General features: G+C 51.6%; 9 protein-coding genes across 9 annotated transcripts; 6 read left to right on the top strand and 3 right to left on the bottom strand.

The window, feature by feature from the left end:
- Nucleotides 1-107: 107 nt before the first annotated feature.
- On the bottom strand, nucleotides 108-2,016 carry BDV14DRAFT_194436 (putative C6 transcription factor; the record flags this gene model as incomplete). Its single annotated transcript, XM_073771928.1, has 2 exons — nucleotides 108-1,394; nucleotides 1,444-2,016. 2 exons carry the CDS (start codon nucleotides 2,014-2,016, stop codon nucleotides 108-110), a joined length of 1,860 nt encoding a protein of 619 aa, XP_073633612.1.
- Nucleotides 2,017-2,319: 303 nt separating this feature from the next.
- On the top strand, nucleotides 2,320-6,207 carry BDV14DRAFT_194435 (Hydantoinase B/oxoprolinase-domain-containing protein; the record flags this gene model as incomplete). The annotated part of the gene is made up of 2 exons (XM_073771927.1): nucleotides 2,320-2,347; nucleotides 2,402-6,207. 2 exons carry the CDS (start codon nucleotides 2,320-2,322, stop codon nucleotides 6,205-6,207), a joined length of 3,834 nt encoding a protein of 1,277 aa, XP_073633611.1.
- Nucleotides 6,208-7,406: 1,199 nt separating this feature from the next.
- BDV14DRAFT_161642 (P-loop containing nucleoside triphosphate hydrolase protein) lies at nucleotides 7,407-9,155 on the bottom strand. Its single transcript, XM_073766778.1, has 4 exons — nucleotides 8,494-9,155; nucleotides 8,151-8,443; nucleotides 8,033-8,107; nucleotides 7,407-7,979 (listed from the first exon to the last, which is right to left on the bottom strand). The coding sequence occupies exons 1-4, from the start codon at nucleotides 9,014-9,016 to the stop codon at nucleotides 7,881-7,883; spliced, it is 990 nt and encodes a 329-aa protein (XP_073633610.1). The 5' UTR covers nucleotides 9,017-9,155; the 3' UTR covers nucleotides 7,407-7,880.
- A 142-nt stretch (nucleotides 9,156-9,297) lies between these two features.
- On the top strand, nucleotides 9,298-11,056 carry BDV14DRAFT_161641 (ribosome biosynthesis protein RRB1). Its single transcript, XM_073766777.1, has 2 exons — nucleotides 9,298-9,565; nucleotides 9,614-11,056. The coding sequence occupies exons 1-2, from the start codon at nucleotides 9,367-9,369 to the stop codon at nucleotides 10,897-10,899; spliced, it is 1,485 nt and encodes a 494-aa protein (XP_073633609.1). The 5' UTR covers nucleotides 9,298-9,366; the 3' UTR covers nucleotides 10,900-11,056.
- Nucleotides 11,052-12,622, bottom strand: BDV14DRAFT_78 (oleate delta-12 desaturase). Its single transcript, XM_073777505.1, has 2 exons — nucleotides 12,435-12,622; nucleotides 11,052-12,382 (listed from the first exon to the last, which is right to left on the bottom strand). The coding sequence occupies exons 1-2, from the start codon at nucleotides 12,480-12,482 to the stop codon at nucleotides 11,228-11,230; spliced, it is 1,203 nt and encodes a 400-aa protein (XP_073633608.1). The 5' UTR covers nucleotides 12,483-12,622; the 3' UTR covers nucleotides 11,052-11,227.
- A 585-nt stretch (nucleotides 12,623-13,207) lies between these two features.
- BDV14DRAFT_86 (uncharacterized protein) lies at nucleotides 13,208-15,353 on the top strand. The gene has a single exon (XM_073777708.1). It carries the CDS (start codon nucleotides 13,307-13,309, stop codon nucleotides 15,005-15,007), a length of 1,701 nt encoding a protein of 566 aa, XP_073633607.1. The 5' UTR covers nucleotides 13,208-13,306; the 3' UTR covers nucleotides 15,008-15,353.
- A 557-nt stretch (nucleotides 15,354-15,910) lies between these two features.
- On the top strand, nucleotides 15,911-16,668 carry BDV14DRAFT_194430 (putative bZIP transcription factor; the record flags this gene model as incomplete). Its single annotated transcript, XM_073771926.1, has 2 exons — nucleotides 15,911-16,183; nucleotides 16,231-16,668. The coding sequence occupies 2 exons, from the start codon at nucleotides 15,911-15,913 to the stop codon at nucleotides 16,666-16,668; spliced, it is 711 nt and encodes a 236-aa protein (XP_073633606.1).
- Nucleotides 16,669-17,916: 1,248 nt separating this feature from the next.
- Nucleotides 17,917-19,092, top strand: BDV14DRAFT_161636 (putative isochorismatase family hydrolase). The gene is made up of 4 exons (XM_073766776.1): nucleotides 17,917-18,119; nucleotides 18,197-18,509; nucleotides 18,568-18,787; nucleotides 18,864-19,092. The coding sequence occupies exons 1-4, from the start codon at nucleotides 18,030-18,032 to the stop codon at nucleotides 18,952-18,954; spliced, it is 714 nt and encodes a 237-aa protein (XP_073633605.1). The 5' UTR covers nucleotides 17,917-18,029; the 3' UTR covers nucleotides 18,955-19,092.
- Nucleotides 19,093-19,202: 110 nt separating this feature from the next.
- Nucleotides 19,203-22,078, top strand: BDV14DRAFT_54 (uncharacterized protein). Its single transcript, XM_073776987.1, has one exon. It carries the CDS (start codon nucleotides 19,266-19,268, stop codon nucleotides 21,786-21,788), a length of 2,523 nt encoding a protein of 840 aa, XP_073633604.1. The 5' UTR covers nucleotides 19,203-19,265; the 3' UTR covers nucleotides 21,789-22,078.
- The last annotated feature ends 574 nt before the right edge of the window (nucleotides 22,079-22,652 follow it).

Genomic DNA, 22,652 nt, shown 5'->3' with positions numbered 1-22,652 from the left:
AGTTAGGGCTTCCGACAGAAATTTCCCCTTTCGGGTGCGGGGCCGCTGATAAGCACGTCAGAGCTCCAAGCAGGCTTGACTCGCGTCCATTTCGCAATCGCCGCTAACTATAGGAATGAAAGAACAATTGTACTTGCATCTTGATCAATTGCTGGGAATGGTGGCGCAGACATGTTTGGCGACTCGTCGGCTGCTCGCGCGTATGAGAGGGTTGTGCTGTCTTGCTCTTCGTAGTCGATTAGGTCTTGGTAGCAGCTCGCTTTGCCGAGGGCTTCGCCTAGGAGTGTTATTAGGTCTTGCTGGAGTGAGCGTAGTAGATCTTCTCTGGTCGTTTCTGCGGGATATGCTTCGTGGCTGGTGAGTAGGTCGTTCAGGTCGAGAAGGATTCCTGACAGGCGGCGTGCGTGCGTCCAGTAGGAGGGGAAGCTGTCGAGGATATCGATAAAGGCGCGGATTTCATTGCGGAGGTTGATGGCGTTGCTTGCGCCACCGCGTGCCAGACAGTAGACCAGTATCAGACAGGGAGGGAATAGCCGGCTTAGGGTTACCCGGTTGAGAGGCAGCTGCTGGTGATTGAGAAGGACACGGTTGTATTGACTGAACTTCCTGACTAGTCCAAGCAAAGCCATTACTCGAGCGGTCCCATTTTTGGTCGATCCAGAATTGAACTGGCAGGGATAGTACAGAATTAGAAGGAGGTGGTAGTACCGCGCATTGAGCCAGCCCATCGTATCATGCAGCCGGACGTTATCCAGTTCGGGTCGAGAAATCAAACAGCCATGGCTGTACCAGTTCTCAATCTCGGATCGTAGTCGCGTCTTGATTGTGCTTCGGTCTGTTTGTGTGAGTGCGCTGACAGCCATGGGTCGCTGGTGGTGAACGGTTGCCATGATTTTCGATTCGAGCTGGCGTAGTTCGATAACGTGCCGACTGACTTGTAGCATCGACGCATGTTCCGCTCGCTTCTCCGAGGCGAACTCCTCGACCATGATGGCTGGAAAGGGAACGTCCATCTCGTCACTCGTCAGTCCAGGAGGTGCACCCACAGAGACAGCAATCATTCTGTCTAGCCCGAATATGCTCCAGAACAGGCGACGGCGCAGCTCGACCGTTTTTGGTGGCAGGTCCTCCCCGGTAGTTGGGCGAGTGAGACCTTGCGCCATTGCCTGCCGTGTTATTATACCAACTATTGACCAAGTCGATGGTCCGTGGGGGTCAAAGAGGGAGTATAGAGCAAGCAGGACAAGAATTTGGATCGAGTCGATGCTCTCGTCCATTATGCACCGTTGCATGATGTCTGCATAGGGGATGTCGAAGCCCGTAGTGATTGAAGGTGGTGCCTTTCCTGAGCGCTGAAGGCTGGTGTAGCCAATGGCCATGATTATGTATAGAATCTAGATTGTCATTAGCATCAACGAGTTAAATGTTGTGAAGGAGGCATACCATCGAGTCCGTGTCCCAGTAATCAGGCGCACGAACAGCCAAAGCCCGCCGCACTCTCTCCTCGTCAATAAACGGATATGCTCTATACACATGATGGAAGAACGCATCAACCAGCAGTGATGAATCAGGTATATCCAACGGTGCCGGTATCGTCGCTGGGCCATTCGCCACATCTCCAACGCCATTCCACCTAGACGTCTGAGTCTCAAGAGCTCTGTTCTCCCAAGTCTGATCGGGCGTTCTCTCGTGTTCGTGCTCTTGTTCTGTTTCCTGCTCCCTATCCTGCTGCATCTCAGCAACATACTGCGTCAACTCCTGCACGCGCGCCTGCAGCACCTGATACGAGCACTTCCGCCCAGCATGCACACAAGCCGCACAGTCCGGAACCGCCCTACTACACCGTTTCTTAAGCCTGCGACAGCGATCACAAGCCGGGCGCGACGTAGTACTACCCGCTCTCTCCCTCTCCCTCCCAGCACCAGGCAAACTCGACTCACCATGTCCCCGCGATAAAACCAACGGGTCGGGCGACCTGCGCTGCACGCGAAACCGATGGGTCGCGAAGCCGTCCATTGCGGAAAAAGTGAGCGGCATTACTCCGACGCTGCAGAGGGGGGAAGAGCAGTGGAGAAGGCCGTCTTATCTGTTTATTGGATTCTTTTTATCGCGTGGGCGAGGGTCGTGATTGCGCGATTCGATGGCGTTATCTTTGGTTGTGTTGAGTACCCACTTGGTTGGAGACTGGGATGCGCAGGCGGGTGTGGGAATCAATCTAGGGTTTGAAGGCTCTGGTCCGTGGGCTACCTAATATAAATGGCCCTGGACAGCCCAACCACACATATTGGTTGAAGATAAATGATACACTAATGCGTCAGCATGTCGCCAGATATAGAAATTTCGATTGGTGAGTTGCGCTTCCCCTGTGCGTGGTTTACTAGACTGACTGACTTTATCGCAGACCGTGGCGGCACCTTTTGCGATGTGCTTGTTCAAGTCGCTGGCCAGGCGCCTCTCGTTTTCAAATTACTCTCTGAGGACCCGGCAAACTATCGCGATGCGCCGACTGAGGCAATCCGACGAGCATTGGAGACTATCACCGGCCAGCCTATCCCCAAAAACACCAAGATAGATGGCTCGCGCATCGCCTCTTGCCGGATCGGCACGACCATCGCTACCAATGCGCTTCTCCAGAGCAAAGGCGAGACATTCGCTTTTGTCACGACGAAGGGCTTCAAAGATGTCTGTGTGATTGGCGATCAGACGAGACCGAAACTGTTCGACCTGAAGGTGCGAAAGGCAACGCCTCTCCATGAAAAGGTTGTTGAAGTCGATGAGAGAATTACTGTGGAAGATTACGACCTTAACCCTTACCCACTTGACAAGTCTGCAGAGATCTCAGATTCAGCGCTTGTGCGCACGACGAGTGGTGAAATCATTCGGGTCCTCAAACCTCTTGACAAGGCGGCCGTCCACGAGACACTAATGGAATTGAAAGCAGAAGGATACACATCGGTAGCCATTGCGCTCCTGCATTCGTATCTGTATCCGGAACATGAGAAACAGGTAGCTCAACTAGCGCGAGAGATTGGCTTCAAATACATAACGACCTCCTCCGAAATATGTCCGGTCATCAAGTACCTCAATCGCAGCAGCTCAGTGTGCTCAGAAGCATTCCTTTACCCAATTGTGAAGCAGTACATATCCGATTTTGAGGCTGGCTTTTCCGTGCTCCCGAAGAGGGTGGATTTTATGTGTTCGGATGGAGGCCTTCGCTCGGCTTCACGGTTTAGAGGGAATGAGGCTCTACTCAGTGGTCCAGCTGGCGGTGTCGTCGGGATTGCAAAGACGTGTCATGATTCTGATGAAGGTACTCCGGTCATTGGGTTTGATATGGGTGGAACGAGTACCGATGTATCGCGATACGACGGAACCTACGACTATCTCAGCCAGACAACAATAGCAGGGCGCAATATCACAATTCCAATGTTGAACATTGCCACCGTTGCTGCTGGGGGTGGATCAATTCTTGTTGCCAGAAATGGCCTTTTTGTTGTTGGACCAGAGAGTGCAGGATCGCATCCTGGTCCTGCTTGCTACCGTAAGGGTGGTCCTCTCACCGTCACCGATGCCAATCTTTTTCTTGGAAGACTTTTACTATCCTCTTTTCCATCGATATTTGGGCCAAACGCCGATCAGCCTCTCGACTATGAGGCGACAGCGCAAAAGTTTGACGAGATAACCAAGGAGATCAACTCACAAACCAGCCAGAGCTTGACACCAGAAGAAGTCGCCCTGGGCTTCCTAAACGTCGCCAACGAGACCATGAGTCGACCTATACGGAATGCAACCGAAGCTCGCGGCTTCCACCCCGAGCGACACAACCTAGTCAGCTTTGGTGGTGCAGGCGGTCAACATGCTTGCTCTATTGCGCAGAGATTAGGTATTAGGCGAATACTCATCCACAAGTATTCTTCTATCCTTTCTGCAGTCGGTATATCCAAAACAGAGCTCAAGTCTGACGCAGTCGAGCCCTACGTTGGTGCCTTTGATCTCTCTGTTCTTCCCAACATCAAGTCTCGCTTTGAATCTTTGAAGAAAAATGTTGGAGAGGATTTACTGGCTCAAGGCGCAATTCCTGAATCTGTTTGTTTTGAGGAAAGTCTTAGCCTACGGTATCAGGGGACCGATACAAACCTCATTATCACTAAACCCGAAGATGATGACTACGGCGAGGCCTTCCGCAACACTCACAAGCGCGAGTTTGCGTTTACTCTGGAGAGACCTGTGATTGTGGACTCGGTGCAAGTTCGAGGAACAGGTGGCAGCAGCGCATGGGTTGAGGCTTCCCATTCACCATTCCAGGCTCTTGAGGAGCTGAAATCGAACCCGACGGCAGCGCAAACACAGACCACCACTAAAGTCTTTGTCGAGTCATCATGGCTGGATGTCCCAGTCTATCCTCTGGAATCCGTCGCGCAATCAGTCATTTCAGGTCCAGCTCTGATCATTGACGCGACTCAGACGATCTTCGTCGAGCCACAATGGACGGCATATATCCTCTCAGAGCACATGGTCCTTGAATGTCAAACTGAGACCAAACCCAGCACTACAACAACGCAATCAGAAGTTGCCAGTCCGATTCAGTTGTCCATCTTTGCCCATCGCTTCATGGCAATTGCAGAGCAGATGGGCAACACGCTCCAACGTACCTCCATCTCCACCAGCATCAAAGAGCGCCTTGACTTTTCCTGCGCTATCTTTTCACCAGATGGGAAGCTTGTCGCCAATGCACCACATATCCCTATTCACCTTGGAAGCATGCAATACGCCATTCAGTATCAGCATCGTCTTTGGCTGGGCAAGATACGGCCCGGTGATGTCTTACTGAGCAATCACCCCGACTGCGGAGGGACGCATCTCCCTGACTTGACAATTATAAGCCCTGTTTTTACAGCTGATGGCAAAAATCTTGCTTTCTACGTCGCAGCGCGCGGCCATCACACCGATATAGGCGGCAGAGGGATTTCAGCAATGATGCCCGACTCGAAAGAGCTCTGGGAAGAAGGCATCAACGTGCGATCTCTAAAGATCGTCGAAAATGGTATCTTCCTCGAACAAGCCGTCCGCGACGCATTCCTCGCCGCAGGCGAATTCCCAGGATGCAGTCCCACCCGCCGCCTAAACGACAACATCTCCGACATCAAAGCACAGATCTCATCGAATCAGCGCGGAATCCTGCTCCTCCAAAATCTAGTCAATGAGTTCTCCCTCCGAACAGTCCACAGCCATATGTACGGCATTCAATCCAACGCAGATGTCGCAGTCCGTGCATTCTTCAAAAAGGTCGCCGCTGAGCGCGGTCCAAAGCCCCTAACGGGAACAGATTACCTCGACAACGGCACAAAGATCACAGTGACCATATCCATAGATCCTGACACGGGAACCGCAGTCTACGACTTTACAGGCACAGGCCCACAAACATGGACGAACTACAACTGCCCGATATCCGTAACGCATAGCGCAGTCATCTATACCACGCGCTGCCTCATAGACACCGACATTCCACTAAACGACGGCTGTCTAACGCCCATAGACATCCGCGTTCCAGAAGGCTCAGCATTAAACCCTACAGCCCCCGTCGCAATCTGCGGAAGCACACTCGCATCCCAGCGCATAATCGATACCATCCTCCGCGCATTCAACGTCGTCGCTGCGTTCTCCGGCTGCGCGAATAGCTTTGGCTGGGGGATAGGTGGGAAGGATCCACTTACGGGCGAGATAACACCGGGCTTCAACTACGGCGAGACAGTAGGAGGTGGATGCGGCGCGGGTCCAACATGGTCCGGTGAAAGCGCGATCCAGTGCCATTCCACGAATACGAAAATCACTGATGCTGAGGTCGTTGAGAAACGCACGCCTGTTATTATTCACGAGCACGCGATTCGTCGTGGGACGGGCGGTTTGGGGAAGTTTAGGGGTGGTGATGGTGCGACGAGGACTATTGAGGCGAGGATTCCTATGCGGTGTAGTATTCTTAGTGATCGGAGGGTTTTTGCGCCGTATGGGCTGGAAGGTGGTGGTGAGGGGGTCAAGGGTGAGAATTATGTGCATAGGTGGAATTCTGAGAAAAGTGCTTATGATCGGGTGTCTGTTGGTGGGAAGGCGGAGCTCAGTCTGGGGGTTGGCGAGCGGATGGAGGTGAATAGTCCTGGGGGTGGTGGGTGGGGTATTCCCGATGAGACAGATGGTCTGCAAATATTGTAGTGCAAATGTTCACACTAGGTAGGTATAAATCATCAGAGCTACTTGGAAACCCAAGATTTTGTCTTTGTTTGGAAGCTCAACAGAAGTAAGCAAGCCCTAAATGGATCCATCCTTCCCTCCGGTTCCCGCCAGCCTGCCGCCTGACGGGAGCAGAGACCGAGTTTCTCCCTTTATCAATATTGTTTGACCGGCTAAGTAAGGGTCCCATAAAAGGTTCGCAAGACGAAGTTACGGTCCTCTGACCTGCTATTGATGTATTCCTTGATGGTTCTGAGACGATCAGCATCGACCTTTCCAACCATACGCATTGGAAACGTGTGTCTAGGCAATATGTACACGGACATGTCGGCGCTAAATCAAACACGTCCGTATAGACAGCCCCGCTGTACAGTCTGGATGGACTCACATCCAAAGAAGATGTCTTTAGGTTCAGAGCTATCTACAGGAATATCGCGAATCGCTCGGTGGCTACAGATATCAAGCGATACAGCGCCAGGGCGTAAAGAACTAACACCCTAGAAATAAATTAGGCGGCGGCTTTCTCTTAAATGTAGATGACCCAAGTTACCTAAACACAACCCAAGGCGTACCTTCCTTCCAGACTTATCAACGGTATGCCGCGCACCTTCGCTCCTTGCCTAGCAGGTGTTTAAACGGTGCACTAAAAAGGTAGGTACGTTGCTGCATCGCCCCTTCCAAAGTCAACATTCGAGAATAAGCATTCTCAACATTATCTTGGTACATGACGTGAAGCTTTATCTGTCTTGCGGACGGTGTGGTGGTGGATTTGGGGTCCGGAGTTGTGCTCGCCCATGTTTCGCGTGGTTATATATATTTCAGCCGCCGCTCAGGAACCGAGTCGCACCCGTGCATTAATATACCTCACCAACCCGCCTAGCTGTCGAATGGAGAATGACTTCTTGCACGGCAATTAGCCCGTATCTATCAATCCGTTATGGGAAGTTGGTGCTGGTTTAGGGATAGCTTCCCCAAGATACGTTAGTAGAGACATGGGACGATCATCATCAAACCAAATGACTTGTCGAAGTGAGCCTCGGTAGATGAAAATGCAGTTGAGCCTGATGGTTCGTTCGAACAGTCCCTGATAGCGTTAGGCGCTTTTACACAACCATTGGGATTATGATAGATTATGGCAATGCATGCGCACTACTCAAATATACTCATCACGCCAGATGGGCTATACGAGTAACCTCGGAAGGACCTAAATTCCTCTTCTTCATTCATACCGCCCCCAACAATACGGTAGGTCAATTGACAATCTGATCCGACGTAAAGACAATCTGCGCATTAGGCAATACCCCAACATAAAGTTTCACAGCATGATGTTATGAGTTGTAGTAGGAAAGTACAAGACCAGACGGGGCACACGCCTACACTAAAGAAAATACAGGTAGAAAGAGAACACAATTGGGGAATTTAAGACAGGTAAAGAAAAGACCGAGAGAAGGAAAAGTAGTCCCAGGCGCATCCCAATGCTGGCGAAAGGAAAGTCAGAAGCGAAGCAGAGCGAAGGAAACAGGTAATAGTAGTAGTAGTAGTTTCAGATCCCGGACTCGAACAGGTCCAATCCCATCCCATCTAGGGAACGTTTGATCGATCGTCAAAATCATTCGTCCGGACGCACGGACGTAAACAGAACCCCGCAGTTGGGGTTAGACGTTCTTATACAGCAGCAGGGGTTCGCCTATTTTTTCGATCTCGGGGATGGTGCATTTCAGGTCGAAAGCCTTGGCGAGGACGATTTTGAATATCTGTGCCACGTCAGCAGCTGCGTCGTAAGCAAACAATGACAAGCAAACAATACCTTTTGGACGTTGATGCTGTGGCTTGTACTGCTGAAGATCAAGCTGGCTTTCATTGCCTTTGCAAATCGTTTGGCCTGGGCGGTTAGCACGGTTCACGTAGTGGCAGGAGTCACTTACCTGAATTGAAATCTCTTCCTGGTCTTCTTTGGGAAAGTTGACAAAATGGTCGTACTTGGTACCGACGAGGAAAGGAATAGCCGTCTTGTTGAACCCACGGCCTTGCCGGTACCACTCCTTGATCGAGTTCAATGTGCTTTTCCGGGTAAGGTCGAACATGAAGAGAATAGCGACGGCATCGTTACAAACAAGCGGAAGCATATTGACAAACTCGCGCTGTCCACCCAAATCCCAGATTGAAAAAGTGATTTCAGTATTCCGAATTGAGATTGTCTTTTCCATAAAGTTGACACCTGCATAGCTCAGTTAGCTCAGCCAACATCCAGTGAACCATCAAACATACCCAACGTCTGTATATAATCCTCATCCCAACTTCCTTCCACATATTTCACCATCAAACTAGTCTTGCCAATCTGAGCATCTCCAACCATGCCGACTTTGATCACGACGCTGTTCTTCGTTGATTGCGCAGGCTGTGGCGGCTTCTGCGTAACTGATAACCCGGAGGAGCTTGGTCGCGAGGATGAGGGTAACTGAGATTGAGGATCTTGTGTGTGGTATTCATAACGGGCATGAGAATCGCTGCTATAGCCGTTGTGGAAAGTCGTAGGAGGGAGTGTAGGTTCGTCGGTAGCAACGATCGGAACGACGGTGGGCGTCTCCGTCTCGGAAGTCTGCGACTGGTCGTAGACGTGTGGCGTCTGGTCTAGTTGGTCTTCTGGCGGGACATTCTCGGACTGGTCTTCTTGATGCTCTGGCTGAGGATCTGGAATCTGGTCCTCGAACTGGTTCTGGTCGGGGTCGGCCTGTGGTTCGGGGACTTCGGGGGCGGGCGCTTCTGCGACCGGGGGTCGGTTGGGGTCCATGCCGGATGAACAAAGGAGGGAGGGACGGGTAGAGCGCAGCTCCTGAAACAGTAGAGAGAGACTAGTGGATTAAGCAATGGATAAATGGCAGGAGAGACTGGAGTTGGACGGGGAGAGGGAGTGGAGGGGAGGTCAACAGTGTTGCTTTGCTTGTGGTGAAGAGAGCACAGCCGCAGCTCCAGCTCAGCGATCGCCGCTAGTCCGCGATAGGTTTAGTGCGGGCCGGCAGCCAGCGACAAAAAAAAAGTTCCTGAACGGCCCAAAGACCTTCATCCCCATTGCCTTCCTTGTCCCTGCCGCACGACTGGCTCGTTGCTGCCCTATTGGTCTTTTTTGTCTTTTCTTACAAAATGTCTAAAAGAACTGCCGACGCCACCGACGACCAGGCGGCCGCCCTCAAGGCTGGCGAGCGCCCAATGGCCGATGCCCCTCCCGACGAGATGGGCGAGTTCGAGGACGAGTACGAGGACGAGTTTGAGAGCGAGGATGAGATTATTGAGGCCGGTGTGGACGGACGACCGGATGAAGAGCGTGAGGCAGAAGAGAAGGGTACGCCATACCTCCTATTCCCACAGACTCAAGACTAACATCCCCAAGCCGACGCAATGGAGGTAGACCAACAACTCTTCATCCCCGGCCGAACGAAACTGCCCCCCGGCGAGGTCCTCTCCCCCGACCCCTCTACCTATGACATGCTACACACCCTCAGCACACCCTGGCCCTGTCTGTCTTTCGACATTGTCCGTGACACCCTCGGCGACAACCGCAAGACCTATCCCGCAACAGTCTACGCCGTAACCGGAACACAAGCTGAAGGCCGCCGCGCGAAAGAGAACGAACTACTAGTTCTTAAGATGAGCGGACTGAGCAAAATGGAGCGCGAGAACGAGACCGACTCAGAAAGCGATTCGGACGACGACGAAGGAGGCGAAGCCATCCTCGAATCTAAGAGCATCCCCCTCGGCTCAACAGCCAACCGCATCCGCGCGCACCAAACACCGAACCAAACCGACTTCACCAAGCCCCCGCAAACGATCACCGCAACAATGCTCGAAAACTCCCAAGTCGTCATCCACGATGTCACACCACACCTGACCTCCTTCGACGTACCAGGAACCATGCTCCCCCCGTCGGCCTCAAAGCCCCTCTCCACCCTCCGCATGCACAAATCCGAAGGCTACGCCCTCGACTGGTCCCCCCTCCAACCCCTCGGCAAGCTGCTCACAGGCGACAACGACGGCCTCATCTACGTCACAACCCGCACAGAAGGCGGCGGCTGGGTAACCGACACCCGCGCATTCACAGGCCACTCCTCCTCAATCGAGGAACTGCAATGGTCACCGAATGAAAAGAACGTCTTTGCATCCGCCTCCTCCGACGGAACAGTCAAAGTGTGGGACGTCCGCTCCAAGTCTCGCAAACCCGCCGTCGACGTCAAAATCTCAAACACAGACATCAACGTCATGACCTGGTCTAAGCAAACCTCGCACCTCCTCGCCACAGGCGCCGACGACGGCCAATGGGCCGTCTGGGACCTGCGCCACTGGAAGCCGAACCCTTCTTCCCCTGGCCCTATCACCGCGTCCCCCGTTGCATCGTTCGACTTCCACAAGGACCCCATTACTTCTATCGAGTGGCATCCCACCGACGACAGTGTGGTGGCTGTCGGATCTGCCGATAACACGGTTACATTGTGGGATCTTGCTGTTGAGTTGGATGAAGAGGAGTCTCGTGAGGCTGGGCTCGGTGATGTCCCGCCGCAGTTGCTCTTCGTGCATTACATGGAGAGTGTTAAGGAGGTGCATTGGCAGGCGCAGATGCCGGGGACGCTGATGGCGACGGGGGCGAGTGGGTTCGGAGTGTTTAAGACGATTAGCGTTTAGATGGTGAAAAGTGGTTTAATGATGTTCTATGTTTGTTTTGTGTTGTGCTGTGACGATTCTGACTCTGCATCATACCTATATTTGCGATGCGTATATAGACGTTTTGAGTACTTTGATTAGGAGTTAATGAAGATATGACATGAAATTTTTGGAAGGATCTTTGTAGAAGTGATGCGGGTATCATTACCATGGCAATCTATATCTATCTATACCTATAATAGAATCTATCCCATCCCAAAAGTCCATCCAACCAAACTCATATATTACAACATTCCAACCCCTTTCAGACTCCCCGCACATACCAAACCAATAACCCAACTATCACCACTTAGATGGATTTCTTCTCCTCAACCCAATGCAAAACCCCACTCCCCTTCTCCTCCCTAACAACCCTACACTCCCTAAAAGTCTCCACCAAGCTCCCCAGGAACCCCTTGCTTTCCCTGCGATACTGACTCCCAAGCACAGGCCGAATCGCGTCCGTCGCCTCCTCAGCATGATAAAACGGGATCCGCGAAAAAAGATGATGCACAACATGATGATCAATAATATGATGGAAGAAGTGCCGCCCAATGAACCCGAAGTCGCGATCAACTGTGCCCAGCGCGCCGCGCGTAAATGTCCACGTTGCCTCGGTGTAGTGCGGGATATCCTTGTGCGTGTGGTGCAGGTATGTTATTGCGACTAGCCAGTGGTGTACCCACATGTACGGGATTATGTAGATTAGTGTGGCTTGAGTCCAGGATGTGTATTGCGCGAGGGTATAGACCCCCAACGCGGTGAGGGCAAGACCAAGGTCCGAGATCGCGATGAGGTGTCGCTGGTTCTCTGTCCAGAGGGAGGAGCCGGGGTCCAAGTGGGATGCGCTCTGGCGGCCGAAGAACCACCCGCTTTTCTTGCCTTGAACGGGGCGGCTCTTTTCGCCGGCACTCACGTAGAAGGCGAGGTAGAGTTGCCAGCCGGCGAGTTGGTGCGCGATAAGTGTAATGAATGAGTAAAGCGGTGTATCCTCAAACATATCCATATCGACGAAAGAAGGGTAATACCACGGCCTTGAGCGCGCAGCAAACTCCTTCTCAGTCCAGGGAACAAACGCTGTATCCCGAACCATATTATTCGTGTACCTGTGGTGGCGCGCGTGTGTGATTTTCCAGCTGAAATATGGCACCATGAGGAGGGAGTGCAGTGCCCAGCCGATTACATCGTTTACTGTTGTATAGGGGCTGAAAGACCCGTGGCCGCATTCGTGCGCGAGGATCCAGATTCCTGTGCCGACGCAGCCTTGCAGGAAGGTGTAGGCTGTCCAGGCTAGGATGCGGAGGGGCTGAGAGGGGATAAGGTCGATGTGCAGGGCGAGGTAGAAGAGGGTTGCTGCGTAGAGGAGGTCGCGGGCGACATAGGCGAGGGAGCGGGGGAGGGAGCGCTCGAAGCAGTGCGCTGGGATGGTGTTTTTGATTTGTTGGAGGGTGAGCTCGTCGGGTTGCTTTTCGAAGTTAGTTGGGGTCGGAGATGGAGATTCTGGGGATGCCAAGTACCTCTCCAGCTGTCTTGGAGACCTCAACCGGGGACATAGTTTCGGCCATGATGAAAATCTAGAATCGCCAATTGACGAAACCTCAAAAAACCGAACACTTGAGAAAGATCAGAAACGAAGAGATGAGCGATTCACATCCTTAAGTACCTCACCGTCAAAGAAAATCTCAACGGTTCCCAACATTCTGCTACAAAGCTAACCCTAAGCTCCTTGTCCGAGTTCCTGGCTAACTCAGAGCATGCTAGCCTACCAATATTGGCAACACTCATTTTCTAGAATAGGAAGAAAAAAGGATTCAGGGCTCAACAGTGGATACGGCATTGCGAATCTCTACTGTTTCATAGGAGAGGCAGTTCCAGATCTGTGGTAGCGTATGAATTTTTCAGAAGCGGTTGACATGACAGGCTGACAGCAAAGCCAAGCCAAACAGACGTCTGGAATTATTGGGTCCAACGGTGTGGATTCCCCCTTTAATTCGGCTATTTTTGGCCTCGTTTGGGAAGTGCGAGTTTGTTGCAGGTCGAGGAGATTGTCGGTGAGAAGATCAGTGGGACACAATCTTCCAGAATATCCATGACTACCTTTGAGGACTTTGAATGGTCTTAGTCCATGATCTGGTGGTGGTGGTTGTCGCTGCAATGCATGCTTACCTAAGCAATATGCCAGAATCTGCATGCATCGATATGATTGGTAGACAGGAAGCTAACGGGAATAGAGCTAGCGCGGTCGGAATAAACGTTTGGATGTGATTTGTGCTGTGCAGCTGTCAAGAGGGGCTCCATGTTGATCTGAAGTCTATCCAGCCACAGATTGTCTTCGCCAGAGTACGTCAACCACGTGAACTGTGGCGTACAACATTCCTGACTGCTGCAGATGCCACCGAAAGCGAAGAATGGCCCGCCCGGCCAGTTCATGTTTGTTGGGGGGCCCACTCTAACCGGACAAACGGGCAACGTGCGATCGACCCTCCTGCGACGGGCTCTTGCAGACAAGCGGACGAAGCGGCGACAGGATGCGGCGGAGAGGCTGGACTTGATGCTGCATAACCAGGGGAGGGATCCGGGCTCAGCCCTGTGTACCTGTGGTTTGACCGTGGAACGGAATGCTGGATCAGAGTCTAATTCGCTACAGGCGAGTCAGACGACGAACTATAACCGCCCGATTCGGCCGAGGATGTCAGATCGGTGTCGGGCGTGTGGAGGACTGCTAGGTGCCGAAGAACGTCAGCATCAAGGGATAATGCAGCTGCTAGGGTTTGGTGCAGGACGCAGTGATCCGCTCCTGCCTCGAGATGCCACGGCCGACCGTCTCAAAGTGCACGAACTGCTGGACTTTGCCGCTACCACTCTCTGGCCGCAGTTTCGCGCTGTCGACTATTCTGGGAATTGTTACAAATCTTGGCTGTTTCCTTTTGACAACAACCTGCTGGTATATGCTATTCTTTGGGCTGCATCATACCACCGGGATATCATGCGCATCACCTACGGCGCCCCCGATCCGCAGTTGGAGTCGAAAGAGCAGCTAGAACTGAAAGCACTGGCTTTACAGGCTCTCCAGCGCGAGGTCGCCAATATCTCTGAAGCGGAATCTCCCGATGCGCTGGTGATGTGCATTCTTTACCTGGCGGTAAACGAACGACACCGTGCGAAGATCATACGGGATCCTAGCCCATTTTCTCCCCCCTTCGTCACTCTGCAGGCCCTAGACTTTTACGGCAGTCGAGACTACCACCCAATGCACTGGAACGTGGTGCAGGACATCGTACGACGCTTCGGCGGGATCGAGACCCTGCAGGCGTTCGCACTGGCGTGGCTGCTTAGCCTGTCCGACTTGATGAGCGCTGTCCAAACCATAAGCAAGCCGATCTACCCGATCGTAGGGGTCGATGGGAAACCGTTGGATCTGCAGCCTCCGAGCTTGTTGTTCCAGCCCTACGGTCATCTTGACTTGCAGGTCATGGCAGGATCCGGTTTCCAGGATCTTTTCTATCTTTGGCCACCGATCCGGCAGGAAATTGTTTCCGTTTTCTCTCATCTGGGTGAGCACTCTAGCGTCATCCAGCACTTTTCAAGAGAGGCTTGTAGCCCAGCCATTCTGGATTTGCTAGGCGATAGTCGCAACTTCATACATCACCGTCTGCTGTCTTTACCCAACGAAGAGGACCCAATTGAGCAGATCATACAATGTAAAGACCGATCTGCGGCCGAGAATGACTTGTCACGGGAGATCTACCTTACCTGTCGCCTGAGCGCGATTCTTTATGCAGTGCACGTTACATTTCCAATCCCACGGTCTTGGGTCCTAAGACAAAATCTTCTCGAGTCTCTGTATCCGCGCTTCGAGCGGTTGCATTCGCAGAAAATTCTCCAGCCAGTGATCCTTTGGTGCGTGGCCGTAGCGATCAGTGTGATGGACGACCCTGAGCCGTTAACCTCGTACATGGCCCACCTGACTCAAGACTCCGGGATCGATACGTTGGCAAAGCTTGTGGCGTTGCTCAAGTCTTTTGCCTGGGTCGAAGCGGCTGTAAAGGATTCCTGGGAGGGTATCTGGAAGCGAATCTTCCCGTTATAGGTGGATTTCAATCACCGTGCAATTTCCACGTCCAACGCCATTGGTGTGATTATGGACCCGGGATCTGGGGGCCGTTTGTCTCGGGTTCGATGAGATGTCACCGGTCTGTTGGAAACGCCAGGAAGGGTCAATCGAGGGAGAATGGAACAGTCTCATGCACGACGTTGTAGATGGGCTGATGCCGCTATTCCTAGTTGACTCTAGCGGTGCACTTGTTTGCCTAGCTAAACCATTTCTGGCAACATGTCTCACGCTCCTGATTGGTCAGTTGAGCTGCAGATATAGAGGGATCCAAATTTGGGAGCAGCGTGCAGTAGCCCTGTTCCGCTGTCTGACTCTCCGACTGTCAAACGGCCCCTGCGGTCCCAGCCACCTGGAGTGCCCGACTCACTGAGACTTCGGTGTCTTGCCGATGGCGACCCTGCACGTGAGTAGGCTAACTACTTGTTGCCATGTTCGTCTAGGGAACACTCCTTCCTTTGGACCCCTGCACATCTTCTGCTTCACCGGAAGGGCTGAATTTTCCCGTTATCGCAAACTATTTACTTGGACACGTTTGAGACGTTCAATTACATGCAGCCTACATGTTCCTTAGTTGGACTAGCCATCGAACTAGCCACAGCACCATGGAGCTGGATCAAGAGAAGCTTGATGCAGATGCAATGTGCCCGTCGAGGGCAAGCGCCGTTTGATGTTTCTGTTAAAAGTTGGCATGGCCCCTCCAACGGCCACAACATCCCACCCCAACTCCTCGTGTTATGCATTCGTTGTTCGTTATCCTAGCAGCTCTGCTTCATTAAACCAATGTTCCACCCCATTCCTACTAAGCAATCTTCTTTCATCGGGGGAGCCAACGCGCAGCCATCTTCATATCACCCCGCACACCCAAAATCGCACTCCACGATGGATTTCGGAGATGATTTCCGCCAGGACGTGCACTGGATTCCCCATCATGACAGCGCAGTATCCCAGTACTATGGGGGCAACACTCAATTCATCACAAGCACACCTACAAGCCTACCGACACCCACAACAGACGATGTCTTTTCAATCCCTTCAAACTCGACCGATTCTTCCCCGCACATGTCACATCTCATGATGAGCGATCGCCAATCCACGTTCAGCAGCGACCCAGCTGATTTCGCAGATACCAATAATACCAGTGCTCATCAAAAGGTAAGCGCAATACGTCTATCTAAATGCGACTAAATCTGACTTCATAGTCAACAATGCGCCGCTCCCAAAACCGCAAAGCCCAGCGCCGCTTCCGCGAGCGCAAAGAGCAGCAGAAAACCGAACTCCTCAATCGTCTCGAAGAGCTGCAATCCAGCCAAGACCAAATGGTAAAGCACCTTGAAACCATGCGTCGCAGCAATCAAACCTTCGAAGCAGACAGGAAGCGCCTCGAAAGAGAAGTCGAGATGCTCCGCAAGTGGCGACAGAAGATCCTCGGCGTCATGTCAGATATTGTCCAGCAGGATAGCACTGCAGATGATCTGTTAGTGAAGGTTGCGAGCAGTTGCTCGGATGCTTGTTGGCGGCGGGGTATAGATTACTCGCGTACGTTTGTCAAGATGCAGACTTTGCTTGAGCTGTTTGATGAGTTTCATATTTCGTCGACTGGTCGGTATACTAGTCAAGGTGGACGGAATAGCGGGTGAGCCAGTATACGCAGGGCTCCAATTACTTTCATTCCCTTTGTGCTTTTTTTATTCCTATCCAATGTTCTCAGCGCAGTGAAGCGATTAGACTTACCTATCCCATCCCATCTCTTGCTAAATACTACGTTAATGAAATTCCCTCTCCATGATCATAACAACACCTGCTGTCTCCCTCCAGTCAAGAATCAACCAGACTGACTTTTCACTGACACATGCAAGCTCCCATCCCGACTAAAACTCAATTCCAAATCCAAGACAAGCGCATGCACGTCAGCCGCACCATAGCTCGTGAAAACGCCCGCTTGCAGCCCAAATCTTCCACAAATAGTGTTCGTGTCTTAAGACTGAGCTGGATCTGGTCTAGCGCACAGGGTCTAGATTAGTTAGTTAGTTGGCTAGCTTGGACTTGTCTTGGTGTGTCAGATGTTATCAATCAGTTCAGTCCCCTCAGCCCTGTCTTGCCCGGGCTGCGGCCGCTCGGACTTTGGCCGATGTCGGGGCCTGAGCACTGCTGGATTACCTGCCTACTTACGGATTAGACAGCGGGTGTTTCCGGTCAGGTCTCTTGGGTAGAGTTGGATTGTGAGGGAGCTGAAGAGAGAAGTGCTTAGTGAGTTCTGAGTAAGGGTTTCTTCATTCTTTGCGTTGACCAGCTCGAGGGAGTCTTCGTGAGTCGGACACCGAACTGTCCTTTCTCCCTTAACCCATCGAGCTGTAACCGCAATTCCAATTCGACTGCCTTTCCTCACCACCTGTCCGCCCCCCCTGTTGTATCAGACTGATGGATACCTTCTCGGTCTCGCTGTATACGCTTGTCTTTGAGCTGTCCAGTTCCCATATGGACTTTGGGTAGGTAGTCTCAAAGATGTCAGTTAGTTTGAGCCCTGAAAGCTCTTGCCTCTTCACCGCAACTCTTTGTAACAAGTAATCTCTTTTGATCAATCTCTTCATAATCATATCGCCCCTTGTCTGCCCCGCTGCCAGCTTGTCCTATCCAGTCCCGTCCGCCGCCAAGCCCTAAGTCCGTGCCTTACCCGCGCGGAGCCTAACGGCGTGGTCTCTTGCAGGATTAGCAATCGATGCTATTGGTAGGATGGGTTTTAATAAAGATTATGATATAGTATTGTCATGTGGAGAAACGTGTATAGCTTCAATGTTGTTGGCTAGAGAGTGATTTGTGGTGATGAGGTGAGGATTGGAAAGCAGAGCTCTTTTGGAGATGGGGGGGTTGAGCAGGCATGGGGGACTGGAGGAGTGGGTATAAATAGAGGGTGAAGGGACATGTTTTCGACGGGTCATCACAGTAGCAGATTCACTTTCTCCGCTCAAAGCGTCCTTCATACGACTCAGCAAATATCAAAATGCGTTTCATTCAAGCCCTCCGCACCGGCGTCCTCGCCGCCCTAACCGTCTCCGTCTCAGCATGGAACAGACTCGACAAGGATAATGCCGTATTTACCCTCCCCTTCTTCCTCCCTCCTCCCCAATCCAACCCCCCACTAACCTTACCCCAAACTGACGACTCCAGGCCCTATTGATAATAGACCACCAAGTCGGCCTAACCCAAGTCGTCCGCGACTACACCGTGAACGATTTCCGAAACAACATGCTCGCGCACGCCGCAATCGGCAAGACATTCGGTATCCCCGTCGTGATGACCAGTTCCTCTGACGAAGGGCCCAACGGCCAAATCCTCAAGGAGATATTGGAAATGTATCCCGATGTTAAACTGATCAGGCGCCAAGGGGAGGTTAATGCTTGGGATAATGAGGAGTTTAGACGGGCGGTTGAGGAAACGGGGAGGAAGCAGTTGATTGTGGGGGGGATTGTTACTGAAGTTTGTGAGTACTGCCATCTACCTGGTTGGTGAAGACTTGGTTGTTGATGAAGTATGTGTAGGCACAACCTTCCTCGCCCTCTCCCTCATAGATGAAGGATACGAAGTCTACGCGAATACCGAAGCAAGCGGGACATTTGATATCAGACTTGCCGAAGACGCAAACAGACGTATGGAAAAGGCCGGTGTTACGCTTATGGGCTTCTTTGCGATTGTCTGTGACTTGATGCGTGATTGGAGGAATGTTCCTGGGCTCACGGAGTTGTTGCCGTTTCTTGACCAGTGAGTCTATCTTTTTTACTCTGATCTTAGTGTTGAGATGATTGGGATGGTGAAATTTGGCTAATTATGGTGATAGGTACCTCTTTGCGTATGGGTTGCTGGCGAGACACCATGCTGCGGCGATTGTTAATGGGACGTTGGCGGAGGTTGAGAATTTGCTTATCTAATGGCAAGGGGTTCGTGATGGGGGTGTAGAATCTTGGAGTGGGAATAGATCTTGAAGGTGGCATGGTAGTGGACTTGAAGATATTGGTGGTGAAAGGTTGATGTGTGATAGGTAATTAATGAGTCTGACTTTAGTGAGGTATCTAGATCATAAAACGTCAATGATTGGATAGGTCTTGATAAGAAGATTTCACAGGTTACCCAAACAACAAACAGAGAGCCAAGCAGCGCAAACCACAACAAACATCTTCCCGTTCTTCATCCTTAACTTCCAACCTATTCCCCGCTCTTCCTACTGCAAACAAGCAACAAGATGAGCATCGAATTCTTCACGAGCAGCTACCTCAAATACAAAGCGGATACAAACGCAGTAGCTACATGGCTGGTCGCGACTGCCCGTAAGTGTGGCTTCCCCGTCGACACGCTGGGAGCTCCCGCCACCGGTACCCCACCAACACAAGCACAACCATCCAAGCGCCTCAAGGGAAAGGCAAGGAAAGCAGCCCGCAACACAGGCACTGCACCGACTCCTCCCGGCAATTCAGGTGCTCCTAAACACACCCTCGCCATCAAGGACTTTGTTGGTTTGGCGGACTACATTGCTGCCGCTACCAATCCTCCTGTTCGCGTCCCAGCAGAATTCGTCGCCGTCTTGAACAGAGCGATTGCAGTGAGGCGACAGCATGGGAATCGCCTTGAAGAGAGCTCCGCCCTGGATGCCGAGTTTCGGGAATCGTCTGGGCGACACAACTACTTCATCGGTATCCTTGAACATGTCAAGCAGGCTCTGCGGCCCCGAATGCCAAGTGACCAAGTCATCGATCCCTTGACTCAAAAGGCAGATGAAGCCTCGACCAGTGGCGGACTCGAAAATCTCACCAACAGCTTTGCCGGTCTAGACGTGCAGGAACCGTCAGAGGCCTTCTTGAATGCACCGAACATCCCAATGCCCACTCCCAAAGACGATAAACCGACGGTTGACTACGAAGTGGAGCGTATGCAAGATATGGAGGAGGCAATATTCGCTTTCAACCTATTGTTCTTGGATCTTCATGAGCTGCGGCGGGTCATTCATAGTACTTGGGCCGGGTACAAACGGGCGGAATTCGACCTGGTCTCCGCGTCGATAATGACAAATTCTGCTATCGACATTTCCCAGCAAATGGAAAAGGAGATCGAGCCTCTTCTAGTCAAATTTGGCGGATCGAAAAAGTTCTATGAGTTGTCTTATATGGTCTCCTGCACGGCTCAAGGCGAAGATGCGAACTTCAAGGAGCAACCAGGCGACGAAATGAATTTCCGAGTCTATGGGCTTTCCCAGTCTTTGTTCTTCCCTGTGTATTCTTTGATTGACTCTTTTTGTGATATGGTCGAAGAAGGCGAACTTCAGATTTTCAAACCTGGGTATTTTGGGACGTTCGACAGGGCTAGCGATCGATCGAAGAAGAGTCCGAGAGAAAAGTTTCGCGAAGACAAAATTATCATGACGGAAATGTTGTCAGAGTTCTTGACCTTTGATCGGATATCGCCAGTGCAGCCTTATGAGGATGAATTCACCCGTGGGCTGAGAAAGGCGTTCCAGACGAAGGATATCCCCATCTGGCTGATTTTCGCCGGGCAGGTTTTCCTTGACATCAACCATATCCTTCGAGAGGATATTCTCAGGCCGTACTCGGATCTCAATGTCTGCGCCAGATGGATTGAAAGTTCTATTTGGCAGAACCAGGAATTCCACTCGAAGATCCAACGCATCGACACATGGCCAAGACAGAACGATATGGCTATGAACGGTCTTGTTCAGCGCATCGGCCTATGGGTCCACGATGATCCCATGCGCCCAATCAAAGAGAAATACGGAGTCTGGAAAGAGGCCGACAAATTCAAGCTCCCAAAGGGCCATCCCCTTCTCTGCGGGTTGGTAGTCTACCACATCAAGACCTTTTACCAGGAAATCGCCATTACGTTCGCCGGCGCATGGGGTTCCATCATGTACTCAGCACACCTGTACAACGCACTGGAAATGGAGAAACGAGTGAACAACCTCTGGATAGACATGGAACTCGTCATGGCCTGGCACGAGGAAATCTTCGTCGGATCCCGTCCAACTGACCCAGAGGGATACATGAAGAAATTCAACCTAAGCACCGGTCTCTCCGCATCAGCCTTCGCCCGGAACCGCCGGCGCACAACTCGCCTCCCAGAGTCCAAGAGCGGACCTAAGGGAATCCAACCCCTCGCCAACGTCTCGCACATGTTCCACGAACGCTACTGCGACGGAACGCGAAAAGCAGGCTTCAGCGAAACAGACATCAAGAACCTCCTCGACAACGGCAAATGGAATAATGAATGGGAGGAGGAAGAAGGAGACGAAAAGACCATCTCGTTAACACGCACCCTCCGCACCAAGAGCAGCACACTGAAAAAGAACCTCCTTAGCACCCGCCGCCTCCCACCCTCCGACCTCCTCCTCGTCCTCCGCAACACAATCCAATCTGAAGCACCAGAGCTAAGCTTCGACTACCTAGCCCTCCACCGAATGTGCTGGCGGCTCTTCAAAGCTCTACACAAAGAATGCGATTCTATATTCCGTAGCCTGTTTGGGTTCCAGTATATGGAGAACGAAACGCAGCTGCCGTTTATTGTCGGGTGGATCTTTATGGTTTTGACGGGGAGGAATGCGGCGGAGAGGATGGCATTCGCTCAGGGTGGTGCGAGGGATAAAGTATTGGGGATTGCTGAGGCTGAGATTGAGGGCATGGTGGGGACGGGGTGTGGTGGTGTTGCGGTGGATATTATTCGGAGGTTGGGGTATCCGGTTGAGTTTGAGTATGAGTAGGTACCCAAGTAGGGCTAATATAGGATGCTCGGAGGAAAAAGTATTCACTGATTGTGATTGATTCATGGGGTATCTGTGTGGTCATGGTAGAAGGGGTGAGGGAAGAAGCTTCTACGTATGACTACAAACCTCATGTACCCCCTCCTTCCTAGCTAAAGGTCGCTAGGGCCGAGGTGCCTGTCATCAAGCTCAACGGGTGCATTCTTTTAGACTTCTGATCCAAACCTAGACGCCATGCTAGATACGTAAAGCTTATAGAAAGTTGGAACCTAATCCAGACATTCAATGCGGACTTTCTGAAATCGAAATATCCCAAAATGTACCACCAATATTTCATTGACCTAGGTCAAATCGAAAAAGTAGGGATGAAAAAAAAAAAAAAAAAAAAAAAAAAAAAAAAAAAAAAAAAAAAAAAAAAAAAAAAAAAAAAAAAAAAAAAAAAAAAAAAAAAAAAAAAGGGAGAAGTTAACAGAACATAGGCAACCCCAATCGCATACGGAATTGGTCGTTTGAAGACGGTATGAGGGGCTGCGAGACCGACAGCGGCGTCTTCGGTGTATACCACTGATCTGGTTATACTTGGTGTCTACACTGCAGTAGACAAATCGTAGCTAGGAACTTGGTCGAAAGAAGAACAAAGAGCGCTGGCCGATGACAGTGCCATATTGGCTAAGACCAGTGCGATCCTGACTTGCCGAACATGGCATGTTATTGAAGTAAAGGCCGACATGGAGTTTGAACGTTGAATGATAAGCGAGCGGTCAGATCTCGAGTGAGACGATTCACCCGACGCCCTTATCCTTTATTGATGGGTAGGGCCACGCTGTACCATCATGTGGTATATCCGTTTGTCGATATTTGAGT

Source organism: Aspergillus stella-maris (assembly GCF_047715825.1).
Source record: "Aspergillus stella-maris strain CBS 113639 unplaced genomic scaffold BDV14scaffold_1, whole genome shotgun sequence".
NCBI lineage: Eukaryota > Fungi > Ascomycota > Eurotiomycetes > Eurotiales > Aspergillaceae > Aspergillus > Aspergillus stella-maris.
The sequence above is the reverse complement of the archived record's forward strand: the minus strand, read 5'-3'. Positions and strand labels throughout refer to the sequence as shown.